The sequence below is a fragment of the Cervus elaphus genome, chromosome 22 (assembly GCF_910594005.1).
Source record: "Cervus elaphus chromosome 22, mCerEla1.1, whole genome shotgun sequence".
Classification (NCBI taxonomy): domain Eukaryota; kingdom Metazoa; phylum Chordata; class Mammalia; order Artiodactyla; family Cervidae; genus Cervus; species Cervus elaphus.
Genome location: NC_057836.1, coordinates 25,346,623 through 25,368,672, shown reverse-complemented (window position 1 = coordinate 25,368,672; position 22,050 = coordinate 25,346,623). Strand labels below are relative to the sequence as shown.

General features: G+C 38.7%; 1 protein-coding gene across 3 annotated transcripts in view; it reads right to left on the bottom strand.

Moving 5' to 3' along the window:
- PTPRO (protein tyrosine phosphatase receptor type O) overlaps positions 1 to 22,050 on the bottom strand; it is a 260,020-nt gene that overhangs the window by 46,273 nt on the left and 191,697 nt on the right. For 2 of the 3 annotated variants that reach the window (XM_043882124.1, XM_043882125.1), the window contains exons 13-17: positions 13,620 to 13,759; positions 9,983 to 10,115; positions 7,923 to 8,043; positions 4,460 to 4,528; positions 1,832 to 1,915 (exon numbers count right to left, since the gene is read on the bottom strand). In XM_043882124.1, the coding sequence (XP_043738059.1) occupies positions 1,832 to 1,915; positions 4,460 to 4,528; positions 7,923 to 8,043; positions 9,983 to 10,115; positions 13,620 to 13,759 (547 nt within the window). The remainder of the gene's footprint in view (positions 1 to 1,831; positions 1,916 to 4,459; positions 4,529 to 7,922; positions 8,044 to 9,982; positions 10,116 to 13,619; positions 13,760 to 22,050) is intronic. The other variant, XM_043882126.1, reaches the window with a different exon arrangement.

Genomic DNA, 22,050 nt, shown 5'->3' with positions numbered 1-22,050 from the left:
ACCACTGAATGGATTTTTCCCTTCCAAAGTTGGGTCTCATGCTATTTGAGCAGTACTATAAATAACAGACCCTGAAGGGGTTGCTGAAATTTGAACCTGTGTTCATCGGTGGGAGTGCTTTCCTGGTAGCTCAGCTGGTAAAGAATTCGCCTGCCATACAGATGACCCCAGTTCGATTCCTGGATTGAGAAGATCCCCTGGAGAAGGGATAGGCTGCTCATTCCAGGATTCTTGGGCTTCCCTGGTGGCTCAGATGGTAAAGAATCCTCCTGCAATGCAGGAGACCTGGGTTTGATCCTTGGGTTGGAAAAATCCCCTGGGGAAGGGAATGGCTACCCACTCCAGTATTCTTGCCTAGAGAATTCCATGGACAGAGGAGCCTGGCAGGTTATAGTACATGGGATCGCAAAGAGTTGGACATGACTGAGCGATTAACACTTTTACTGCCTTTTCACTTTTCACTCATACATGAACACCATCTGATATCAAATACTTAAAATATTGATTGACTGTGGTGAAGTCCTATACAGGAGACTCTCACTAAGAATAAACTAGGAATAATAGTGAAGGGGTCTTTCTCATCCAGCACATTCCTCTGACTTTATTACTTACATAGCAGTGTCTAACATGTTTCAGAAATTTTTCAACTAGTCCTTTTTTTTTTTTTGATAAAGAAAATACAAATTCTGGTATTAACAATCTCCATCATGAGGACATCCTTTTTTATACTTTTCCACTTGCAAATCAAAGTTCTAACTTTTCCCACTGTATTTATTCTGTCTTCAGAGAAGCCGAACATTTGATCAATTCTATTTGAATGGCTAACTCTCTAGATTGCTTTACATCTTGAATTCTGTCCCCTCCCCCACCATGAGACCTTTTTCCAGTCCATGAACTGCTTTTATTGTTTTTATCTGAGTCCTCAAGTTGTCCAGGTTTCTGGATCCATTCGTACAAAATTCAGTACCTAAACACCATGGACTAATACTTAAGGACAATAATTTTTTTTTCCCTCTGAGAAACTGCTGCCTTATGCTGGCTTTTGGTTCAGAAAAAGAAATAGTTCTTCTGGATACATTAATCTCAAAATTCAAGATCGTTATCATTATACTTTATAAAAACTAAAAGATACTCTTTGAGATTTGATTATTAAAATGATTTAAAAGTCAAAAAAATAAGAATTTATTTTTAGAGAGGAAAGAATAGATTTCAGAGACACTTGGGTTTGGAATCTGAATTTTCTATATAGTCATGTGATGTCAAGATAGCTAATCTTTTCCCCCTATTTCTACCACTGTAAAATGATGCTGATAACACTCTCTGCAGAGGTGTGGGGACAGTTAAATCAAAGGGTTATACCAAGAGGCTCACACATAGTCAGTGGTTCAATATTCACTGAGTAAGCAGTGAGCATCATTATAAAAACATAAAGCTCCCCCAAAACAGAGTACAGTGTTCTGGGTTTCTTTGTCTGATTGTGTTTTTTTTTTCCTTCTTGGAAATACGGCGCTAACCAATGGAAATTGTGAGAAAAATGGAATGCATCATTTTTAAAGATGAGAGGCCATGGACTAACTCAACGATGAAATGGATAACTTAATAGATGGAAGAAAAGCTTGCCAAGAACATCACAAGAAGAAAATTTAATTGAGAAAACATTATAGTTAGCATCTGGGTACCATTAGCTGCTTTAATCCATTTCAATACATTATTAATAATTTCACATGCTGCTAAACACATAAAATCATTAAAAGGGTTTTCTCTTTGGTTTATTTCTTGAAAGCTAACTTTTAAAATTTTGTGTTAGGTAAACAGTAAAAAAGTCACTTACCAAGGATTAATATAAAATGCCAAAAGATAATCAGTCCAAAGACATGAGGGTAGCAGGGTTAAGAAAGCAAATATACTCCTACGCCTGTGAGCGTTGATAGATAACAGATGTAAAGATGAAAAAGTGGCAAGAGTTAGTAATACAAGCTGTGAACAGAGATCAGTAAATTACCGACTGGGATCAATTAAAATGACAAGCACCTTAATTACAGTTAAATATTATTCCATTCTCTGAAATTTAAACATGAGGGCTTAAATGCGATAATATTGCCCAAATCAGTTTTATTCACATGCAGCCTTATTATAATCAGATATATTTCTTTCAATTTGGTTTGTGTCAATTAGCCTGCTATTAGGTGATTACATTTTGCATTCATTTAAATGAGGCTCTGAAATGCCTCATTAGTTACCTCCAGTCTTATTCTTGGATATTACCCTTGCAATGCTTAAGGCTATTTTAAGAAATCTATACCATCATTTGCTAGCTAACGGCAGCTTGTGTAAGGAATACAAATGGTTAGTTTGAGTATACTGATTCTGGTAAACAAGCTTTCAGAACACATTCTTATAAAGATGCACTGCTAGGTATGGCTTTCTATATTATTTAAAATATAAATGATTATAATATACCATTCCTCAAAATAATCCTTAAAACAAGGGTATGGCATGACATCCACATACCATTCATCCAACATATTACTATGTAGCTCACCGACTAATTTCTAGTTTCCAATCTTACTTACACTCCATGGAGTGGGAGCAAAATTACTTAGCTTCACGTTAATTCTAATGCAGACTTGATTTAAAAATGCCTGATTTGAGTCAAATTTCAGATATTTAAAACCTAGTAAGATAAAGCATTTATTGATGTAGATTTTAAAATATCCTTTGGTTGTATTTATAGTTATTCTGAGAATTAGGGAAAATGACTTTGTCAGTTTGTTACTTTAGTTATTACACATCTCCACTGAGATATGTATTCTCAGTTAGCCAGAAAATGTTAGCGTTGGCAACACTGTCTTTTGCCCAGAGCTGCACAAGAATTTTTCTTAATTTTATAGGAATGTCCTGAAATGAATTCTCGTCTGTTTCAGTTCTCCCATAACTGATCTCTCATAAAGTTTGTAAATTGTGACCAGTTGTGTAGTTAGTAAATATATTGATCTGAGTCACAAGTACAATGTTATCAGTTTCTAGATGGGCCCCTCATCACTACTCTGTGAATGGGTCTTTTTTAAGGGTGAGACAGGCAAGCAATGGGATTGCCCAGGTGGTGCTAGTGGTAAAGAATCCACCTGCCAACTAGAAGATGCAGGTTTGATCCCTGGGTTGGGGAAATCCCCTGGAGTAGGAAATGGCAACCCACTCCAGTACTCTTGCCTGGAAAATTCCATGGACAGAGAAGCCTGGCGGGCTACAGTTCATGGGGTTGCAAAGAGTCTGACACAACTGAGTGACTGAGCATAGGCAAGAAATGAATATCAGTGAGTCAGTCTCTTAATCTTGGAGAGAGTGCTAATAATATTTGAACAAACCTAGAAATGTCTTCTAACTTTTTACTATCAAGAGTTTATGGGTTACTCTTGATAGCTGGATGTATCATATTTGAATAGCAAAATTCCATTCAGGGTGAAATTTTAAAATAGCACAGCATATTGTCTTATTAAAAAGAATCCTATATTACCTAGAGTTTCAACTAAAGTGGTCTCAACTAGTTACCCGTTTAGCATTTACAGTTTAAATAAAGCACCCCCCTCATTAATTCTGAGAGTAAAATTTCTAGTATAACATATCTACTTCTTTCAGATTAAACATTTTTAGGGGGTTAGTAAAATAGAAAAAAAATCACCAAGGATTAACATGAAATGTATATCTTTAAAGGTATTTTGCATGGAGTTGCTTGTGAAAGAAAACTAGAACATGCAAGCAGGGCTGGCTTCATATTAAATGGTTACTTAATTGGTAATTGTGTTGGGTATTCATTGCTGTGCATAGGATCATTAATTCATATGGATTACTGTTAGGAATAATGTCAACTGATTTAACTTCATGACAATGCTTTCTTAGTTCTCAGAATACCCGCTCCCTCCAAGTCCTTAATACTCAAGCATATAGAAATAACGAGGCTACCATTCTCAGGGACACTTTGCTATTTATCTTCCTGTAAACCCAAGAGTTGAGAGCCCCGAACTGTATCCTTCTACTTGATTTTTCAACAGAAGTAGTGGCTCGGGCACTGAAGCTTGAGTTTTAAGCAGAGATGCTGCTCTGTCTCTTGGCTACTTCCCTGGACTATCCTCTTCCATCTTCCGCCACACTTCCTCCATGACCCTCCTGCATTAACCCTTCATCAGCCCAGCTGTGGGCAACTCACACAACTGCTTCATTTCATTCCTTTGTGTAATATATCAGTACAGAGCTGACCACCTCATTTTCTCTCCTTCTTAGTTAAATTAAGCTTATATATGCTAATGTACTCTGTGAAGAAGTCATCTTCAAGTTCACCATCACTGAAATTATGAAAAGATAACCAAGCAAAACCATCTATTTCCAAATACAGCACAATCAAGTTTGGAGCACACACAGCATAGTCAAGCTACCTAGAGACTTGTTCCAAAACAGTACTCACCAGTTGTATGGGAGCTTCCCATCCCGCTCCAAGGACGCAAAATTGACAAAAGTTCCTGCTCCACACTCCCTGTTGGAAAAGAATCACAAAATCAAGATCAGCGTTTGACAGAGCACGTTTTACTTTGACATAAAAGAGACTTTATGTCAAGGTAATAAGTTATCTTAAGGTAAAAAACCTTGATGTCATCTCAGAGGACAAGATGGCTGGGCAGCATCACTGATGCAATAAACATGAACTTGGGCAAACTCTGGGAGATGATGAGGGACAGGGAAGACCGGTGTGCTAGAGTCCATGGGGGCACAGAGAGAGACACAGCTGGGTTTCTGAAGAACAACAAAAAAGAGTCTTTAATAACTAACCATCAGAGCATTAACAATTAAAAAGTCAATATAAGTTGCTTGTATTCCGCATTTGGATATGATGCAAAATAGAAAGACAAAATTTTTCACAAGGGGGCACACACCCAAGTCAAGTTATTTGAAGCTGAAAAGATATGGTTCACAATCCTTACCAAAGTGCACTCACGATTGTAACACTAACTGTTGAATGAACTATAGTGGGTAGAATACTTTTATTATTATTATTATTTTTTTTTTTACAAAACCTTCACTAGTAAGGTATAGAAATGCTCTTAGATAGACTAAAGGTTTTCCATTTTTAGCAACTATTCCTTGTTTTTATAGCATTTTGACTTCCTCTTTAGTAGATGGTGGATCAAACTGAACTGTTTTCTCCCTCCAAAACTTTCCTCTTATGTTGTTACACCCATATTATTCACCACTTGAGATAAGAGTGATACATACTGAAATGGATTGGCTTTTGCAGTCAGTAGAAAATATTGTTAAAGTTTTTTTTTTTCCAGAAGTGGAGGGAAAAGATAAACATAATTCTCATGCTTTCTCCGTCTTTTGGTTAACATGTGGAAATAACATAGCTCACTGGGGTGCATACATTTCATTTTTTTCTCTCTATAAAATTGATGGGCTTATTCAGAACTGAAGCAGAGATTATGACATTATTGGCACCATGTAATTACTTCAGTTATCCGTCTGTCCTCATTAGTGTTCTAAGAATAGCTTTCTTCCTTGAAAAGCACACTAACATATTATTATTTCATGTGGTATATATTATAAATTGGATATCATCAATTAATTTTCCTATATCAATTTCCTGTATATGGGATTTCTTTTACTCTCTAACTCAAGGGTTCTTAATCTAGGGTCCAAGGATAGAATTTATAGCTCTATGAACGTATGTGGGGAAAAAACACATCTTTATTTTCACAATTTATAACTGAAATGTAGCAATTGCTTCAAGTATTAAAGTATGCAACAAGCCCCAATGACACCATCAGCACTTGTGAGATTTGCTAATAGAAACTGAAGACTTTTTCTACAATAGACCTGCTGCGGGTATTAAAATATTGTTCATTGTCATCACTCTGATGAAATTTGAGAGTTCTTAAATTTCCTACTAAATATTGTTATCAACTGTGTTAATAAAGAAGCATACAACTCATCTGTTTTCTGAATACTTTGATTACCACATTTTCATATAATTATTTTCTTTTTTAATCTTATGTGTCTTATTTTATGCATTTAGTAGGAAAGCACTATTCTTGGAAGAGATCTACAGGCTTCATCAGATTGCCAGAGAGAACCATGTACAAAAAATATTAAGAATCTCTGCTCTGATGACAAGCTGGCTGAAGTAGAATTATTCCTCCTAAAAATTTGCCTCTTTGCATCACAAAGGATGCTCCTGCAACAATACCCTCATAAATACCCTTACTCCCATTTCTACTTCTGTACCAACCCCCCCTCACTATTACTATTAACAGCTAACATTTATTGCATGCTTCCTATGACACTACGCTATTGCTGCAGTATTGCTCCTGACTAATCTCTAATGCAGGGCTGTTATCATCTCTTTTTGATATATGCTCTTTCCCTTGCTTCTAGGCTACTATACTCTCCTAATTTTTCTTCCACTCCATAGGATGCCTCTTGTCAGCTTTGTTTTTGCCATTATCTTTCATTTTCTCTCTAAAAATCTTAGATTGTTTTGGTGCTTAATCCAGGGCCCTCTTTTCTAATTTACACTTCATTCCTGGACTACCTCCAGTCTATAGCTTTAATACCATTTATATGCTAAGAACTTCCAAACAGAAAGTACTTGAGGATGCTCTCTGATAAGAAATGCATCAGTGGTCAAAGGAATAGGGAATCCACAAAATCGTAAATCAAAAGGCTTTCCTAACAGCAAGAAAAATGAAACTGCCTGCAAATCTGTGTAATAGGAATAGAACTAACAGGGGGACTCGAAAGGACCTTTTCATAAACTCAACAAATATTTTCTGATAAAATAGCTTCAACGGAACTAATGAGGAAAGGGATTTCTTTTCTTCCTTGTGGTCTCCATGTATATTAACTCCTTTCATTTATCAGACTTAGTAGGGATAGATCTTTCTTTTATCCCAAAATATTGTGAAAGTGAAAGTGAAAATGTTAGTCGTTCAGTTGTGTCCAACCCTTTGTGATTCCACAGACTGTAGCCACCAGGCTTCTCTGTCCATGGAATTCTCCAGGCAATAATACTGGACTGGGTTGCTGTTCCCTTCTTCAGGGGATCTTCCCCACCCAGAGATGGAATCTGTATCTGTCGCATTCCAGGCAGATTCTTTACCATCTGAGCCACCAGGGAAGCCCAAAATATGTTTGGAAGTATCCAAATACAATGAATGGACCCCAATACATGGGCTACTTAAAATGATAAGATTGACAGTAAGAGGCCTGACTTTGTGTAAACAAACAATCCTTTGCTTTACTATTTCAATGGTAATGTTTTCTAAAACTATATTGAAAAGTCTACTTAGAAAACAAAAAATAGAAATAGGCATTAAAAACTAAAAGTAAACTCACCCCTGTACAATTTAGGTGTGTAAATGCCATTGTTGTGTTGTTTAGTCACTAAATTGTGTCTGATTCTTTCGTGACCCCATGGACTGTAGTCTGCCAGGCTCTTCTGTCCGTGGATTTTTCCAGGCAAGAAAACTGGAGTGGGTTGACATTTCCTTCTCCAGGGGAATCTTCCTGACCCAGGGACCGAGCCCATGTCTCCTGCATTGGCAAGCGTGTTCTTTACCACTGAGCCAGCAGGGAAGCCTTTGTGTAAAAGCTACACGTACATGGTAAACCTGCTAATCACTCAATCGTGTCTGACTCTTTGGGACCTCATGGACTATAGCTCATCATGCTCCTCTGTCCATACAATTCTCCAGGCAAGAATACTGGAGTAGGTTGCCATTCTCTTCTCCAGAGGATAAGCCCAACCCAGGGATCGAACCCAGGTCTCCTGCATTGCAGGCAGATCTTTCCCTTCGGAGCCACCAGAGAAGCCCACATGATAGAGAAAAATATTCTAAAGCCTGTGGGTAAAAATTGAGCAAAATGCAACTTACCTTGCCATCTGCAGATGCTTTCTCCTAAGAATGATAAGAGTAACAAGCAGCAGTCCAATTAACAGTGTGCTGAGGATGGCCAGCACGGAGATGACCACCACGTTGGGATTCATCTCTGTAACTAAAGATAAAAGCCACGCATCTTCAATGGAGCTTCCATGACATGGAAACTAACAGCACCGTTCATCATATCCCATCTAATCTAGAGACGAACAGACTCATGACCACAGCAACAACAGCAAAAATGACATTTCTCCGAGTCAATGATGGTTTCTTGCTGGTCAACTCTTACTTAGTAGAACAGATTGACAGTGTTTGGGTGGGTGCAAGAACTGAGTCCACTTCAAAGGCCCACGTTCAGGATATTCTTATTAAAGGAAACCGTGAAATGTATAGAACACCTGTGCCATGATTCAAGTTCATTTGAAAACAAAAATGCTAGAAGTCATTATCATGTATCACCACTGTTTAACATTTTCAAAAGCTTAGAGAGAGGTAGGCTCTTATTTTATGTCCATGGCTTTCAAGTCAGAAAGCACAACTGTGTATTTCCCTCACATAATAATGTATATGAAAAAGGCATTAGCACCCTGCCATCTGCTGCAGCACTTAATGCATCACTAGCAGCAGGCTTTCTGGTGATCTGTAACCATATGTTTGGAGGTTTTTCTATCTGCATAACTCAAGAGATTAAATTTATTAATACATTTAGGGCCTTTAAGAGCAGGGCTTGTATCTCTTTCATACACATACTCCTATGATCCATCCTTTAGTGCACTTACACATTGCCTAATTTACATACTACCCAGAAGATCAGGATGTTAAAGGTGTGAATATACATCACAGATTTTTGTAAAGCTCTTAAAAGCAGATCAGAGGAAAAGAGGAGACACCATCCTCGGCACTGATCATAACATCACGGTACTGGCCAACCCGCACAGTCCCTGAGGCTTTGGGCATTTGCCGCTTCCCATGTGGGCCAGATTGGCTCCACTGTATAGACAGAAGTATTAGAACAGGAAGAATGTTAGACTCATAGAAGAGATTGTTCAAGTTCGCTTGACTACTACCTTCCATTTGGGGAAGCTCTGATATCAGTCTTTCCTGGCCTCATTTTCCTCACTTGCAAATACATTTAATAATATCACCTGTTTCACTGGGTTGCTATACAGATGACAGAGAATCATGAACATTAAAGTATTTTTAGAAAATGGAAAAGGGTGTTGAAATGAGAGACCATTAGTACGCTTTTCAGGTCCATTTTTGCTCTTTCTTTTGAAAAAGCAGAAACTAAAAACAGAAAAAAAAAAGTTTCTTCTAGTGGTCACTGGATATAGTGGCTAAACATGATTAATGCCTACATACGTAAATGAAAATGAACCCATTAAAGGTGTAATGTGATGGTAAGAGTATCTTTATTACAGGCAGCTTCAGGGAGGGTCTTAGATGACAGAATTAGACTTAAGCAGAGGAGTAAGAAAAATAATATAACTCAGGAAAAGAAAAAGGAAACAACATTCTACTGAACCTTTCGTTAATTTCTAATTTCCCCAATTATGCATTCCACTTGACTGGAAATTTTTGGCTTTGGCCCAGTAATTTGGGTTCACCATTATTGAATCAGTGAGAATGCAAGGTCAGGACTACAACAGATGCACCTGAGTTGCTTACAGTGCTGTGGGTACCACTGAAGAGGGTGATGGGGACGATGAAGTTGACGATGAAAACAACTAGCATTTAGACAGCATGTACTAGAGCTTTAGGTACTTGATTTCTAAGCCTCAAAACATGTCAACAGGTACATATTATCACTCCAGCTTTACAGATGAAAAAACAAAGCTTCAGAATAGTAATTATCGTTCCCTAAATCACATAACCAGTAAGCACAGTTTGGGATTGGAATTAAAGTTTCCCTGAACTCAGAGCTTGAAACTTTTCAGGGAAATGTGAGTTTTCTTTTTTAAAAAGATGAATCATACATATTTAAAAGGAAAAATTAAGGCAAATCAGGAAAGGAAGAATTTCCAAAGATACCAGATTTCACTGGTGCCTGGACTTACCCATTGTCGAGATTGCTATGAATGTAGGGACACTGGGGCTGTCATGGCTAAAGCTAGTGACACTACAGTTGTAGGCAGTGGCAGGAAGGAGGCTGGAGATGGTCACGACATGAGAGGAAACAGCAATTGGTTCCTGGAGGTGCAGAAGAGAAGGTAAATGTTATGTTTTATGCATCTAGTCTGGCTTTTAAATTACTTTTCATAATTGAGTAGGGAACATGTGGACAGAGTAGAAAAATTGAAAAAACAAAAAAGGAAGCAATGAAAAATGTTTCCCTCTTCTGGCACTTCCCATTTACCCAATTGCCTTCCATGGAAGCAGCCACTGTTGTAAGGTAGTTTTTTTTTTCTTCTTTCCATCTGTATTTTATGGATGTATAAACATATAAGAATACAGTGATAACATAGTTTATGCATCATTCTACTTATTTTTATTTTGGTTATCAATATACTTTGGCACTCTTTCCACACCAGTACAGATAAAGCTATTTCACTTTAAGGGCTCCATAGAAATCCATTGAAAGAACATATTTTATTTAGCCAGTCCTCTATTAACAAATGTTTAAGTGATCTGATTTTTTTGTTTTTATAAACAATTCAACAGTTTCACAATTAATGGGAACATATGCATATGTACACACACTCATTTTATATATGCATGTACGTATATATGTATATATATACACAAGGGCTTCCCCGGTGGCTCAGTGGTAAAGAATCCGCCTGCCAAGCAGGAGACATGAGTTAGATCCCTGTGTTTGGAAGATCCTCCAGAGAAGGAAATGGCAACACACTCTAGTAGTCTTGCCTGGAAGTCCCATGGACAGAGGACTCTGATGGGCTATAGTCCATGGGGTTGCAGAAGAGTGACTTAATGACTAAACAACAACAATATATACATATATACATTCATACACAAAACCTGTGAATATATTTATGTGTATATGTAAATGTATGAATACTCATACATATACAACACTCATATTCTTAGGAGTTGAACCGTTGGGTCAAAAAGTTATATCTTTTTAATTTTGAAAGGTATAGACAAATGATCTCCCATAGATATTTCCCAAGGGTCCCACCTACTGTCAGGGCATGACAATACCCATTTCCCTACAATTGTTTTTACACAAGTTGTATACAATTTGCAAACTTTTTGAACTTTTCCCATTTTATTAGTGGAAACTGTCCCTCATTGTAGTTTTATTTTGCATTTCTTTCACCATGAGTGAGCTTGATCATCTTTTTATATGTTTAAGAGCCTTCTATGTTTATTTTCTATGAAACAGCTGTTTTGGGTTGCTGATCTTTATCTTTTTTATTTGTAGTAGATCTTTGAAAATTGGGCTTCCCTTGTGGCTCAGCTGGTAAAGAATCTGACTGCAATGCGGGAGACCTGGGTTCGATCCCTGGGTTGGGAAGATCCCCTGGAGAAATGAAAGCCTACCCACTCCAGTGTTCTGGCCTAGAGAATTCCAAAGACTGTATAGTCCATGGGGAAGAGTTGGACACAACTGAATGACTTTCACTTTTATATATTAAGAGCACTATCCCTTTTGTCTACATTCTCTGCTTTTAAATAGCATCCACCAAAGGCATCAAGACACTGTGTCCTCCAAAATGTTTAATGTTAACTTATTCTTGAGTAAAAGTTGTTAATTTGGTGGGCCAATGGCCATCCACTGACAAGTACAACTGTACAATATGAAAAGATGAGCCAGCATAATATCCTTTTTCAAAACAAGGGTCAGAAACACCTCTACCTAAAGAGATGAGTGCCATCAGCAAGGATTTCACACTCCTACTTCTTTCACTATCCTATAAAAGAATGCTTCCGGGAAAAGATTTTTGCTAACAGGACTCAGTTGTATAAAGTAGCTGCCTGATCATCATTTTCTTAAAGGAAGACATTACTGTAGTTGCAGAGAATTAGATTCACTACTGGCAGAGCAGCTTTTTTCCAAAAGGATTCTTGGGATCCAAAGGATTCAGCTGTTCAGTACAAATCAAAATGAGATAATGTTTGTAGACCAGACTATCAAAAGGGGAGAGAAATCAAAGCAAATTATCTTTAACACTCAGTATAAAAAGATTCATACTGCTAGAAATCCTTTTTTCTTTTCAATCTCATGAGCTGCATTATTTAAAAAGCATCAATTATTTATGTTCATAGCATTCATCTTTGCACTGTATTTTGTGACATGCCTCAAAAATTTGTCCTTTTTATTCCATGTCTGACTGTAATATAGTTTTGTCTTGTGGTTTTGTTACCCCAAGGCTCATCTGTCTCCTTCCATTCAATTTAACCTGGTGGATAACTCAGTATTCATCTTATCTGTTATTTGTGACTCTAAATCTTTAACACTCACCTATCTCAGCCTTCATTTTCCCAAATAAAATTATCCTCCTTCAGTTCAGTTCAGTTGCTCAGTCGTGTCCGACTCTTTGCGACCCTATGAACCGCAGCACGCCAGGCCTCCCTGTCCATCACCAACTCCCCAGAGTTTACTCAAACTCATGTTCATCGAGTCGGTGATGCCATCCTCCTTACTGATATCTTTTAAATTCTCTTAGTAATATGGGTCTCACTTCTGGCACTTATACTTCATTTTAATTATTTCTACTCTAGTCTAATATCCACAATTAAATGAAAAAATAATTGAAGGTATTGATTATACCAGGCTTCCCAGGTAGCTCAGCTGGTAAAAAATTGCCTGCAGTGCGGAGACCTCTATTCAATTCCTAGGCTGGGAAGTTCCTTTGGAGAAGGAATAGGTTACCCACTCCAGTGTTCTTGGGCTTTCCTGGTGGTCAGATGGTAAAGAACCTACCTGTAATGCGGGAGACCTGGGTTCAATCCCTGGGTCAGGAAGATCCCCCGGAGGAGGGCATGACAACCCACTCCAGTCTTCTTGCCTGGAGAATCCCCATGGACAGAGGAGTCTGAGGCCTACAGTCCATGAGGTCAAAGAGTCGGACATGCCTGAGCGACTAAGCGCAGCAAAGCACCTTGATTATACCAGGGCTTCCCTGGTGGCTCAGTGTTAACGGACCTGCCTGCCAATGCAGGAGACCCGTGTTTTATCCCTGGGTTGGGAAGATCCCCTGGAGGAGGGCTTGGCAACCCCCTCCACTATTCTTGCCTGGGAAATCCCATGGACAGAGGAGACTGGTGGGCTAAAGTGGGGTCGTAAAAGAGTCAGATACAACTTAGTGACTAAACAACAACAATATTGATTCTAACATTTGTGTCCCATACAATGTCTGCCACATAAATGCCAATTAGTTCACATTTGTTAAATTATATTTTATACCGCAGTGTGTTTTTATACCTTACATCAATTTAATGGCCAACAGACAACCACCTCAATTTAACTCTCCAGCATGACCTGGAGTGGCTAAAAACTGGAGACAGGAGACTGATCCAAAGGTGAAAATAAACTCTGTGATTTGGCAAGTTAATTATAACATATTTGGGGCCCATTCTAAGAATAATTTTCAATTTCTATCACTGGAACACAAAACCACACATGCAGAGTTCTCCTTTTGTATCATTCAAAAAAAGATTTTCACTTTGCTCACATAATGAGCCTTAATCAAAATTAACTCAGAAAAGGAAAATCCGAACATACGGTACCTGGAGTTTTGCTTCCTGACTGGAGCCAACTTGCTGGCAGAAGACTTCGAAGAAATCAGCGACTCCCTCTTCCACCCACAGCAAAGTCACCGAGGTCTGGGTTTTATTCACTGCAAAGAGGGACTTTGGAGGAGCTGGTTCTGAGCAAAGATAAGTTTTAAAACATTAATTTCATCTAATGTATCCTTCCTTCATTAATCAGAAGGATAAAGTAGGGGGAAAAAAATCCAAACACAGGTAGTTAAAAGCACCCTACAGATTTTTTATTGCTTTGTGAAATATGTCCTTTCACAAAGACTGTCGTCTAACTCGGAAGGCAGAAGTTTTTTTGCCTTTTTATCCTCTTTCATTTTATACTTCTCTTTTTGGGACACTTCTGTTTTTTTACTTCAGCTTTATTATAGCCATAATCTATTAATAGTCTTTGCTGCAACTACAATGGAATTATCACTGCCCATAGGTACAGAACTTTCTGGGTGACAAGTTGGTACTGAAAAGACGGAAAAATGAAAGTGATGTGCTCCCTTCTAATGGAGACATCCAGTTTGGTGTCAAGGCCAAAAACCCGCCTTCCTTTCTAGAGAGATTATTTGGAATCATTTAGTCAGAGGAATGGCTTCTTGAAAATTTAGACAAAATTAAGAGGGGTAAAGCTAAAGAGATAACACAATTTTTTAAAGAAAAAGATTGATGGAAGAGGAGTTGATTATTGATAAAATTTTAGAGGACTGATTTTTTTATCTTATTCATTTAAGCAATCTTTTTAAAATGTATTTATTTTTAATTGGAGGATAATTGCTTTAAAATGTTGTGTTGGCTTCTGCCATACATCAACATGAATCGGCCATAGGTATACATATGTTTCCTCTCTCTTGAACCTCCTTCCCACCTCCCACCCCATCCCATCCCTCTGGGTTATCACAGAGCACAGGGCTGAGCTGCCTCTATTAAGCAGCAACTTCCCATTAGCTATCTATTTTACATATGGTTATGTGTATAGTTCAGTGCTAGTCTCTCAGTTTTCCCCTGATAGCTCAGTTGGTAAAGAATCCTCCTGCAATACAGGGGACCCCAGTTCTGTTTCTGGGTCAGAAAGATCCCCTGGAGAAGGGAAAGGCTACCCACTCCAGTACTCCGGCCTGGAGAATTCCTTGGACTGTATATAGTCCAAGAGTTGGACATGACTGAGCGACTTTCACTTCATCACTTCTGGTTCCCGCTGTGTCCGTAAGTCTGTTCTCTATAGACATTTAATCTTTTTATAAAAATAGTTTCCTTTATTTATTTAGGCTGTGCTGGGTCTTCAGTGTGGCGCATGGAGAGTGCTTGGCCTTCAGTAGTTTGGTACGTGGGCCTCGTTGCCTCATGGCATATGGAATCCTCCCAGACCAGGGATTGAATCTGTGTCCCCTGCACTGGCAGGCAGACTCTCAACCACTGAACCATCATGGAATTCCCTAGACATTTAATCTTGATCAATAAAGTAATCCACTAGTTAAGCAAACCATTCTGTTTGTGCCCTTTCATATACTTTTCCAGTAATTGAGTCATTGGGCTTGCTGGCTTGATACCAGATGCCCATCTGTTCCCCAGTTCTGGGTGTTGGTCTGCTGTCTTGTTCACCCACTGCTGAACCTCTCCTGGTCCTCTGCCTATGCCCCTCGTCTCTGAGCATTGCCTTTCTCTCAAGTTCCTCCAATACATAGAATGCTATGCCTGAATCCAAGTTCTCAAGCCACGTCCCTCCTACCTGCTTGTTTGGAAATGTCTAGCTGTCAGGTTCACGTAGTGGGCATACTCTGCCCATTAGCATGACAGACATGACAGGCAAATATCTGCACTGTTTACCTGTCACTTGAATTTCTTTTCATTCTCTGTCCCACCCTCCCAAGTCTGTTCTAAGGCTCCTGGCATTTAGTGGGGCTTGAAAAAGCCCTAGAGGGCATTTTACTCTGAGAAATGATATGTCTTTGTGGAGGAAGGTCTGGACCTTCTTTCTGGAATATCATCATCATGTCCAGAACCAAGAAGTTTGTCAGAATCCTTCTTGATGTGACCTACTGCAGTAGAGTAAGTTTGTGTCCAACTGTAAAAGAATAATTTTTCCTTTCCAGAGGCAACCTAACAAGGCTGGGCAGAAGAGTTGAAGGAATAAAGTGATGAGTTGGTCTTGGGCAAGCATAATTCACAATAGATGTCAGGACCCCTTTCTCGTTCGCCATGAATCATTTACTCCTCTAAACATTGTACCGTCTCACTTCCTCTCTGATGAAGAGTGTTGATGAAACACAGAGGTTTACTTCCACTTCTTATGTCCTTCATAATTGTCACTGCTATTTGGATTATGAGTCAGAGACCAAATCCTCCAATGATTCTGACTTCTGTAGAACCTGAAAGGTTGGAAGCAAGTGTGAGGTTGTCTGAGGCAGAAACGGGTGATTTGTTAGGTTGAGCCTGGGTTATGTCTCTTTAAAGATGCTCACTACAGAATTGCTCCTCAGAGTGAGTTTCTTAGACAGTGATTAGAACACCTCAAATATCTCTATATTTTTTCCTATTGGGTTGATAAATTCAGTTCAGCTATCTGATATGAATCAGCTCCTGTGGCTTAATGGATAAGGCATTGGCCCCTTAAGCCTGGGACTATGGGTTTGAGTCCCACCTGGGGAAGAAGGAATTGTATTTTGGGCTTCCCTAATAGCTCAGTTGGTAAAGAATCTACCTGCAAGGCAGGAGATCCCAGTTTGATTTCTGGGTCAGGAAGATCCCCTGGAGAAGGGATAGGCCACCCACTCCAATATTCTTGGGCTTCCCTTGTATCATCTGATATGAACATTGTCCAGATCCTAATCTCCAAATCTGATTGATTTCCCATCTGTGTTTACTCAAGTATCTCACTATTAACCCCAAATTCCATAAGGTTAAAATGGAACATGGAGTCCTTGCCTATCCACAAATCAATTCTGCTTTCCACCTCTCCCTGCTACTCTCATCAACAACATCATTTCCTTTGTCTGAGCTGACAGTTTTGAGGCTTTCCTCTTCCTTTTTTGCACTACTTTTTAATACTTCCTTTCATCTCTTCCTTTTGTTTATTTCTTTTATTATATTGCATACCCAGGCTTTTGCCATCACACTTAGCAATCATTACAACAGCCCTTTACTCCTTTTCCCTGCCTCTTACTTGATCCTTTGTTTTGTCAATGATAGTTTAAATTGTTTAAAAACACCACTTCACTCTGGTTAGATTCTATCTGTACAATAATTTACTCTGATCAATTTCAAATGTGTCAAATCCAAATACAGTAAGTTCCCTACATATTAATCTTTAGGCTGCAAACTTTCAAAGATGCAAATGCGTTCACATGTTCAATTATGTTGTTAGTGCATATGTCTGGCAATACATCGTCACATGTGTGATCCTCTACAAGTGCTTTTGCGTACTAAGTGTAGAGTACTGTATAGAGTACAGTGGTATAGTATCTTTATAGATAGAACTGAATCCAACAAGGAACCAGAACCTGGGCCATCAAAAACAGGTGTGAGTGAAATTTCAACTTGCCCTCTGTCTCCTATTGCTAACGATTCTTCAGCTCCACCATCTCCCATCTCCCACCTCCTCTCCTTCTCCAGCCAGTAACTCTTCCTGCCTGTATTATCAACCTACTACAGTATAGTACTGTATAGCTGAATGTGTTAGTTGGGTACCTAGGCTAACTTTGTTGAACTTACAAACATGCTCTTGGAATGGAACTCATTGTATGTAGGGAGCTTACTGTATGCTAAGTTAAAGATCCTACATACTTTAGCCACCTGCTACCCGTCACCACCATCTTTCCCACACAGACATTCTGTCCTCGTAAAGCCAGTCTTCTTGCTGACCATTACACAGGCATTACTCTCTCTCAACTCATGTATTTCTCAACCCTCAGTGTGTTCTTTCTGCTCTTCTGATCATCTTAAAGAAAAAGTCTTACCTTCTCCTTCAAGCCTTATCTGATGACTGTCTCTTGAGGCTCTGTCCCTTCTCTGACCTTCTCTCACCCTGAACTGAGTGAAGTCCTGATTCCACTCTGTCCTTTAAGAATTGCAGTCTTGTGTAATGAATTATTTTGTCTTCATTTTGAACTAGCCACGTGTAGGGATGCAATAAATCTTACCTATTGACAGATTTAAAACCTAAGTCAAGATTCATTAACCAGAGGTGTTAGGATTCAAGCATCAAGTAAGATCAGACATGTCGGCATTGAATTTTGACATTCTCTGCTTTTGTAAGGTGATTATATTTGTAAAAAGTCATCAGCTCTCGGTGGCAGAGTGAAAGACTGTTGTGAATTAGAAGTATTTTCAGTGACCAAAGAAATAAGAGATACTGGAATACACATTTCCTCTGGTCTGGCTGAGAATGTGGATGCAGGTGATGAGTGGATCCTTAGGAAAATATCCAAAGGATCTGGAACCTCTAACAGCCAAGTAACAATTTCTTTTTTCCTCAGGTGGTATATGAGGCAATAGATTATTCCAAAATCACTGTACCCATTATTTCTGCATCTTTTTCTGAAAGACAGCATGCATTTCAGTTCTGTAGGTTAATGAGAAATATTCACAAGTCACCTGTTTGAAAAGACTTACGATCTCTGTGGTAGGGATATTTTCCTAGATAGATTGGGGAGAAATTCCACCCTGCTATTCTGAAGAAAATAAAGAAAGTCATCACAATATTTCATAAGTTGACGTATTTCATAAGTATAATTGGATTAGGAGTGACTACTAATTAAATTTCACTACTCAGGACAATATCTCCTCCAGTGAAAGTGAAAGTCACTCAGTTGTGTCTGACTCTTTGGGACCCCATGACTATACAGTCCACGGAATTCTTCAGGCCTGAATACTGGAGTGGGTAGCCATTCCTTTCTCCAGGTAGCCATTCCCTTCTCCAGGGGATCTTCCAAACCCAGGGATTGAACCCAAGGCTCCTGCATTGCAGGTGGATTCTTAACCAGCTGAGCCACAAGGGAAGCCTCATTTGCCCTAGGGGATGTATTAAAATATTAGGACTGTATTGTGCTACACAGTAACTGTTAGCCACATGTGGCTACTGAATGCTTGAAATCTGGCTAGTCTAAATTGAGAGATGATATAAGAGTAAAATACAGACTGGACTTCAAAGACTTTATTTTAGTATGAAGAAAGAACAACAATATCTCATTAATAGTTCTTTATACTGACTACACACTGGAATGAAACTATTTTGGATTTACTGGTTAAATAAAGTATATTAAACTCAACTTCAGCTATTTCTTTTTACTGTTTTGTAGTGTGGCTCCTAGAAATTTAAAATTACATAAGTGGCTCTCACCATATTTGAACTGGATAATGCTGGGTTAGAACATTCCTTCCTGTTTGGTAGAGAAGTTTGGAAATTCTTGGCAGAAACTGGTCAGAGGGTCCCCCTGCTGCTGGATCTCTTCTCATGAGAAGGCAAGGTCAGCCTAGGATGGCTGAGAACAGTGGTCTTAAACTTTTTTGGCACTAGTGACCGGTTTCATGGAAGACAATTTTTCCCTGATCTGGGGCAAGGGTGGGGTGGGAGATGGTTTCAGGGTGGTTCAAGTACATTGCATTTATTGTGCACTTTATTTCTGTTATTATTGGTGGTGGTTTAGTCCCTAAGTGTCCAAGTCTTGCAACCCCATGGACTGCAGCTCTCCAGGCTCCTCTGTCCATGGGATTTCCCAGGCGAGAATACTGGATTGGGTTGCCATTTCCTCCTCCAGGGGATCTTCTCAATACAGGGATTGAAACCATGTCTACTGCATTGGCAGGCAAATTCTTTACCATTGAGCCACCAGGGAAGCCTCTCTATTATTATTACGTTGTGATACATAATGAAATAATTATACAACTCACCATAATGTAGAGTCAGTGGGAGCCCTGAGCTGGTTTTCCTGCAACTATAGAGGGTACAACCTAGATGCTCTGCATGCACAGTTCACTAGGGTTTGGACTTTTAGCCTCTAGAACTTTGAGAAAATATATTTCTGTTGTTTAAGCCACACAGTCTGTGGTTTTGTTTTGGCAGCCTCATTTTTTGCTAATATTTTGTATTAGCAAACTAATACAGTATCTTACTGCTCAAAATATCAAATTCAGTCTAGTTCACAAAGGGGAGAGATATGAAGATTTTGTTAATGTTATGAAGAGTAAATGAGCTTTAATTTAATGTATATAAGGCACTGTATATAACAAAGAGTCATGGACATAATAGTTACAGAAAATCTTCTGGTTATCATTTTTTATCTAAATGATATTTTAAATTTTTTTCAAAATTCCTCTTCTCCATGTCTGATGTCCTTTGGTTTAAAATAATTTCAGAATCCATGATATTTGATTTGCAAACCTATCGACATGAGGAAAGGAGACAGACATGCTATTTTTACAAAATGGGATGTAGATACACAGCTGTTTGTTTTTAATTTTTGGCCACACTCTGTGGCATGTGGGATCTTAGTTCCCCAACCAGGGATCGAACCTGCACCCTCTGCATTGGGAGCACAGAGTCTTAACCACTGGACAGGCAGGGAAGGCCCACAGGGTTGTTTGTTTTTATTTTTTTTGGAATGGAAATTTTTATTTCTGGATCACAGGTTTGTGAAAAGAAAAACACATTTGGGTTGGGTGCTTTTTCAAGCACTTGTTTCCAGGAGCCAGGCTCTCCCTGCGGGACAGAATTCAGTTGTTTGTTTTTAAATACTCTCAACACTGCAAGTGTTTTACTTGACTACTTGGCCCTCTCTTTCCTTCTCATCTCTCCCCTTCAATGCCACTCCTGCTTGAGTTGGGAATCCAACCTAATTTTATAGGAAATCAAGTACCAAGCACAGAACATGGGCTGAATGGAGAGCCATGATGCTCTCCCTACCATTTAATGTAGGATGGATTATGAGAGGTTCACGACACTGGATCTCTGGGGAGTGATGGAGACCTCCAGTGAAGTATGAGCAAGTATTTGATTCTCATTCTCTGCTCCAGTACAAATCTCTTTCTTTCCTTGGGAATTCCAAAGGGAGTCAGGTGTAATATTCAGCCTTGGAACAGAATGGAAGATATTTATTGCCTAAAATCCATCTTTCTCTGACAGTTATTATATTGTTTCTTATTTTAATGTGACCCATTCATTTAGCTGCCGATTGAATTATGTTAATGAGGCTAAGATGCTATCCATGAAAGTCAACTGGTTTTCTTCCGTTTGTGTTTTACACCTTTAAAATTGGTGAGTCGGTTTACAAATGTGTGACATTGAAGATTTGGAGAATTCAATAGAAAAACATTGTAAAAAATGACTGACACGGCAAAATCTATTTTCAGTCCTCAGCCTGACTGACAGTAAATTGCTACCGTCCTCTTGACACAAAAGTTGGTCTTTAACATTTATAGTATAGTAAGTCTTTGGAATCTATTTTTATTTTCCTCAACTCAAGTCTTCTACCTTAAGCAGTGTAAACCATAGAACCTGGCCAAAGAAAACATCTGTGACTTAAGCGGTGTAAGCTGCATAAATTACATTCAACTTGGTTAAAAACAACATCTGCAGAAGAGAGCACTCTTTGAAAGAAAAAAAAAAAAAAAACCCAAAAAACCCTAAGGGTGAGTTAAGATTGATATGCCATGAAATTAAAAAGAGGAGAATGCTTATTAAACAAGACACTTTTGTTAGATCTGACATTTCTCAGGCCTATTCTCTTACTGACTTCAGGAGATTTCTTTTCCTACATAAACTTCATAAGTAATTAGAACTTTTACAGTAACACTGGGGAATATGTAACAATTCAGGCAAATGTTTAGCACTAAATTACATTAGGCCCATTTTATGTACAGAACATAGAATTTTCTCAGGAATCCCTGTCATTTCCATTGTTGTTGTTGTTGTTCATTTGCTAAGTCCTGAACGACTCTTTTGCAACCCCATGGACTGTAGCCCACCAGGCTTCTCTGTCCATGGGATTTCCCAGGCAAGAATCCTGGAGTGGGATGTCATCTCCTTCTCCAGGGGATCTTTCTGACCTAGGGACTGAACCTCTGTCTCCTGCATTGGTAGGTGGATTCATCACCACTGAGCCACCAGGGAAGCCCTGTTGTTTTCATTACATTTTAAATAAATTCTTGATGGCTTAATGATGGCAAGAGTAAAATCCTTTTCTAGGAATCATTGGGTAAGTTTATGGTACTACAGCTCAAGTAACTTCTAAAGATTTATAGCATTTTTCAGAGAAATCTCTCTTTGAACTTCACTTAGTTTAAAACAAAAGATCTTACTTCCTCCTTTGTTAGTTCCAGGAATATGTCTTTTTGCTTGGCTTTTTTTTTTTTTTAAGTTAGGACTTGCATATTGCACAATTCCCAGAAAAAAAGTCACTACTTTTACTGTGTC